General features: G+C 41.8%; 1 protein-coding gene across 1 annotated transcript in view; it reads left to right on the top strand.

Annotated features, from left to right (window-relative positions):
- The window catches only part of PUS10 (pseudouridylate synthase 10), a 117,484-nt gene that overhangs the window by 95,640 nt on the left and 16,009 nt on the right, over positions 1–5,835 (top strand). The window contains exons 11-13 of the mRNA XM_006868029.1: positions 2,679–2,735; positions 3,587–3,663; positions 3,758–3,813. Of these exons, the coding sequence (XP_006868091.1) occupies positions 2,679–2,735; positions 3,587–3,663; positions 3,758–3,813 (190 nt within the window). The remainder of the gene's footprint in view (positions 1–2,678; positions 2,736–3,586; positions 3,664–3,757; positions 3,814–5,835) is intronic.

Genomic DNA, 5,835 nt, shown 5'->3' with positions numbered 1-5,835 from the left:
AAAGCCTTTATAGAGTATAGGACCTTAGGTGGAATCCTGTGTCCCATCCACAACCTTATGAGGTGAGACATTCCCACTAGGAAGGACAAGCAGACTGGAACAGCTACAGTGACAGAAGATACATCTGTCATGATGAACCTGACCTATACTCAGAGTGGTAGTTACTTTAAATACCAACAGAGAGGGAAAGAGTCTTCACATCAAGTATCAGTGCTATCCGCTCTGTGCACAGGGTAGATAGAGACGGGCAATTTAGACATTGGCTACCTAAAATGAGGGGGCAAAAAGGCATGAAGTGACTGGCTTGCAAGGTTTCAAGAGGGAGTTTAGTTTAAGAGTATGAGGGGAAAGAAAGAGTCCCAATTGCATAGCTGTAATCTTGTTTAGATGGGTCTGGTGAAAAGAGATGGGGATAAGATTCATAAGATTCAATAATGAATAATTGTTATCATGACTAATTGAGACTGTCACAATTGTAAAGGTAGAGGTTTGTAACAAAAAAGGGGGAGTGGTTAATCTTAAAGTCCAGAAACAGTGGATCCTAGGACCATCAAGAGAGGAACACACAAGCAGAATGTGGGACCTTATCCAGAGAAGCAATAGCGCCAGAGATGGAGGCAGAGATGGGGGCATGGAGAGGGGGCGTGGCTGAGGACTCTAGATTCATGGACTAAGAAGAGAAGGATTAAGAGCTGGTGGTCAGGAGGCAGACTTGCAGAATGTGTCCTTTGGAGATGTAAATTATTATATATGCCTGAGTGAGTTTTTTTGTTTTTTAAAAAGCTAAAGTGGATAGAGAGAAATACAGTTAACTAATGGCACATGGAGGGGAGTATAATCATTGTAATGAAACAAGGTGTATGATTTGTTAAAACTGATGATATGCCCTGTAAATTTTCACTCAATCCACAATAGAAACCTTAAAAACACAAACTATACTGTTGGAAATGCCTGATTAATAGTACAGATGAGTTTAAAAAACTAGGACTTCTCAGATATATCACTTGTTACGTCTACCGAATGGCTCACATTTAACAACAATGGGAAACCTATTCAGCATTATAGCAACATGAAAGCCTCCACTGATAGACAGGTGGTGCTGTGCATGTGATACATTGGCCGGGAATTGAACCTGGGTCTCCTGCATGGAAGGCAAGACTTCTACTGCGAAACCACCTCTGCCCCATTACAGTCTGTATCCCTCCACAAACAGTAAGCTCTGTGAGGATAAAGACTGTCCATCCTGCTGGCCTCTATCCCCTCAACATCCAGGCAACCTGTGGCTATTTGTTCACTGGATGAATAAATCAAGGTGTGAGCCCAAGTTCACCCAGTCTTCAGCCTCTATGTTGAAAGACCTTAAACCTTATCATTTTCATGATTGACCATACAGAGTTTTCCCAAACATCCCAGCCTTCCTCAGTCTCTGGTCCAAGAAGACTGGTCCCGCTTGCCCCCCTGAGTACAAGTTTGAGTTCCTTAGACTATCTTTGTGGTAGGCAAAAAAGCACAGTGGTTAAGAGGCAGCTGACACCAGACTGCCTACATCAAATCCTGACCCTATCCCTTATCAACTGTATGACCTGACCCATTGCCATTGAGTCAGCTCTGACTCATAGCACTCTCTTTGGGTTTCTGAGGCTGCAAATCATTATGGGAGCAGACAGCCACGTTCCTTTCCCAAGGAACAGCTGGTGAGTTCGTATTGCTGACTTTGTGGTTAGTGGTCCGCCCAGTGTTTATTCGTAATTACCCTGTCTTTGTCTCAGCTTCCTCATAAATAAATAGGGGCATGGATAGTATCTACCTCATCGAGACTAAATAAATAAAGCATTTAGAACAATGCCTGCTCATAACCATCTCTGCTGTGCTGGTAACAATGAACTCATCAGTCAACTCTGTATGGAAGAAAGTTACCCTGTAAAACTGTTTTTGTTGTTTTTTTTTTAACCATTTTCCCTTTCAAATATTTGTACCTTTTAGTCTGTGAGGATTTATTTATTTTAGAATCCACACTTTTAGTTTTCAGAGTCAAATTTTTTCTTCTTCTTCCTTTTGTCGAGTTCAATTATTTTGTAAATAGTTTTGCTTTGCTTTAAAGAAAGATGATAGAGTTTTTTTTTTTACCAATAATTTGTGGCCAGGTAACACTCTGCTCATGGCTACCTCGTGGGATGATGGACTTTGAGAGCAGAAATACCAAGTGCTGCCATTTGATTGTGTGACCTTGGCTCAGGGTTCTGTTACTTAATACCTACTTCCTTGGGCTATAATAAAGACTAACTGAAATAATGCATGCAAAATGTTTAGCCAGAGCCTGGCATATAGCAAACACTCAGTAAGCGGTAAGTGCTTTATTATTTGCATTGAAGGTTAAATAGGATGCCAAGATCCCTGGCAGCATAGTGGTCACATGTTAGACTGCGCAATGCAAGGCCAGCAGTTTGAGTCAGCCACGTGCTTTCTGCTCCCGTAAAGATTTACAGCCTCGGAAGCCCATACAAGGTCACTATGAGTAGGAACCAACTTGATGGCATGCCACCATCACAAATAGGATGAGAGTCTCATGTAGGTTGTCTAAGACCTTAAACAGGGTTTCTCCCAAAGGTTGGGAACCAGTGTTTTAGATTTATGAGTTGTCTCTGATTCCTTTCCTTTTCTTTTTCTACTTTCTGCAGGTTTCAATTTTTCATCCTCGGGAAGAGAAGATGTAGATGTGAGAACTTTAGGAAATGGTAAGATTGCCATATCAGCCTCTGACTAGAACTCACTTTCAGATGATCACCCTTTTCACATAGCCGTCTTACCATAGTCTCTTAGCCAAAACCAAAGCAGGCCTGAGCCCAGTGCTTCTCCAGGTGGGAAGCTCTGGGTGTCACGGAGCTGCTTTTATAAATTACACTGTGTTGTCTTCGCAGGACCCATTGCTACAGAGGCTATTCATGTTGTACACCTGTAGGTTATAGGGGCCTACTGATAAATTCATTAACAAGGAGATGCTTGATTTTTCCTCAAACGTCTGCTTATTAGTTGTCTTCATTTAGTAACATTTTCACAATATACTTCTTCATTTAAAAAAGTGATTCCGCTCGCTTAGCCTTCATTTCTCTCATTTTTGACGCATTTCATTACAACAAAGATGATGAGCATGAATCCTAAGTGATGTGAAATGTGTAACCCCTTCCTCTCCTGGGATCACAGCATTTCCATTTCACTAGTAGGCGTTAGTCTAGGAGGGTGGATTTCAGCATGGTTTAGTCTGGGCATTTCTGCATGTGACAGCAACCAACTTAATTAGAGGGTGTTTAGATTTTAGTTTGTAATTAACACGGGCTTGTTCAAAGGACCTCTGGGAAAGCAATCATCTCCACATGTAGCCTGTACTTGGGTTTAGCAGCCCCTCATCCTCCAGAAAAGCCCCTTGATTCTCTTCACACATTTTTCCCTCCCCTAGATGTTGTCATGCCACAAAACTTTCGGTCCTCTAGAGCTCAACCCGTTTTCACACCTCCTTACCCTCTTGCATGAGCCCAAATGTTAACTCCATCAACACGTTTCTGTTTCATGACGGGGTGTGTGCTGCCAGGAAGGCCCTTTGCAATTGAGCTGGTGAATCCTCATAGAGTACATTTCACTTCACAAGAAATTAAGGAACTTCAGCAGGTAAACCACTTCCATGACATGGAAATCGTCATGTTTCTGCAACTCTGTAACTGAGCGAGAGTCACTAACTGGTTTTCTTTTTTTGCTACTACAGAAAATTAATAACTCGTCTGACAAAATCCAAGTACGGGACTTGCAACTTGTCACGAGGTAAGGGTAGGCACACTGGAATTGGTTCCTCAAGGCAAGATTAGGTTGTAAATCATATATCTAATAAGGGACTGGTATCCAGAATAGGTACAAAACTCTTACAACTCAGTAATAAGAAGTCAAGTAACTCAATAGAAATAGAGCAAGGATCTCCTTTTCTCCAAAGAAGCTATACAAATCAACAGTGAGCACATAAGATACTCTCCATAATTCACTATTATTTGTTGTTGTTACTGTGTGCTGTCGAGTTGGTTCCGACTCATAGCAACCCTGTGTAGGGTTTCTGAGGAGTAGCTGGTGGGTCTGAATGGCTGGCCTTGTGGTTAGGAGTCCAGTGCTTACCCTCCAGTGCCACACCAGGATTCCTCATTCACTGTTAGGAAACTATTGTTGTTACTGTTAAGTGCCATTGAGGTGATTCTGAGTCATAGCGACCCTGTATAGGGTTTCTGAGGAGCTACTGGTGGGTTTGAACAGCCAACTTTGTGAAATGTACTCTATGAGGATTTGTGGTTTGAAGTCCAGTGCTGATCCTACAGTGTCATACTGTAGGGTGGAATACAGGGAACTACAAATCAAACCCACAATGAGATCACACTGGACACTCGCTGGGATGGCTCTTTAAAAAAAAAAAGATAGATAATAAAAAGTGTTGGCCAGGATGTAGAGAAATTGGAACCCTCAAACATTGCTGATGAGTTTGTAAGTGTGGCCACTTTGGAAAAACACTTTGTTTGGTATTTTCTCAAAAGTTAAACACAGAGTTACCATGTTATGGTTAACTGCCATTGAGTCAGTTGTAACTCATAGTGACTCTGTATAGGGTTCCTAAGGAGCGGCTGGTAGGTTTGAACTGCCAACCTTGTGGTTAGCAGTCCAGTATTTCTCCTACAGCGCCACAGCATCAATTCCATTTTTGGATATGTACCTAAGAGAAATGAAAACGTGAACGTATATAAAGACTTGCACATGAATGCTCACAGTAATACTTCTCAAAATAGCCATAAAGGAAGAACAAACAAGATGGTGGATCGGGTGGAAATGCAGTAAGGAGCTCCATCAGCAACAATACAGAATACTGGACCAAGCAGGCTCAGGGGATGGTCCCAGAACTCTGAACCACATATAAAGGAATATTTAGAAGGTTGGAAGGCTTACAGCTAGTGGAATTTGTAGCAGAAGCAAGAAATCCATTGCTTTCTAGTTCAGGACGCTCAGCTGCTCCAGGCACCGCCATCTTGGGTGAGAGAACACGGGGGAAGGATCAGAGTGGCCACGGATGCCTGACAGATAAAGGTGTGGACATTCTTTTTCTTTTGGTATTGTTCATTGGTCCCTTGCTGTCTGCGTACCTTTATTCTGGTGACTAAAGGGGTGCCTGAGCTAGTGGACACCCTAGCCCCACCCTTGGAGGATTCTACTACGCATGCACACATATTTCCTAGAAATTTAAAGAAACAGTTTCCACTTAAAACCAAATGGCTACAGCCGGCCCTGAACTGTTTATAACTAGAAAAAAGACCTGAATGGGGATTGTGGAGCGGGACAAGCAGACAAAAAAAGGAAATAGGCTGAAAATTAAATCATAAGTTATGTCACAACGACCAACAGGAGCATCTTGAAATTTCTTAAGAAGAGTGAAAAGCGAAGCCCATTTCCTGATCACATCTACCTGGAGGCAATCAGAATGCATAAAAAATACCAAAATACATACCCATCTAAGTATTAAGGCCACAGATAACCCTTGAATATGCCCAAAGAATAGAAGCAGACGACCATATCTGCACATGTCCAGAAACGAGGCAAATGAGCTGGAAGAAGATCTATACTCCATACTGGAAGATGGGCAGGCTTTGGAAATGCCTGAGAAGGAATTAAAAATAAAAAAAAAAAAGATTATAAAATGTATCAAAACACTATACAATGGAGTTGAGAAAAATAAGGAAGAAGTCAGGAAAGTGCTACAGGAACAATCAAATAAGACAGCTACAGCATTGGAAACAATTAAAAACCTACAGAAAG

This window comes from Chrysochloris asiatica, unplaced genomic scaffold (assembly GCF_000296735.1).
Source record: "Chrysochloris asiatica unplaced genomic scaffold, ChrAsi1.0 scaffold00114, whole genome shotgun sequence".
In the NCBI taxonomy this organism is placed as follows: Eukaryota; Metazoa; Chordata; class Mammalia; order Afrosoricida; family Chrysochloridae; genus Chrysochloris; species Chrysochloris asiatica.
This window is presented reverse-complemented; position numbering and strand designations above follow the sequence as displayed.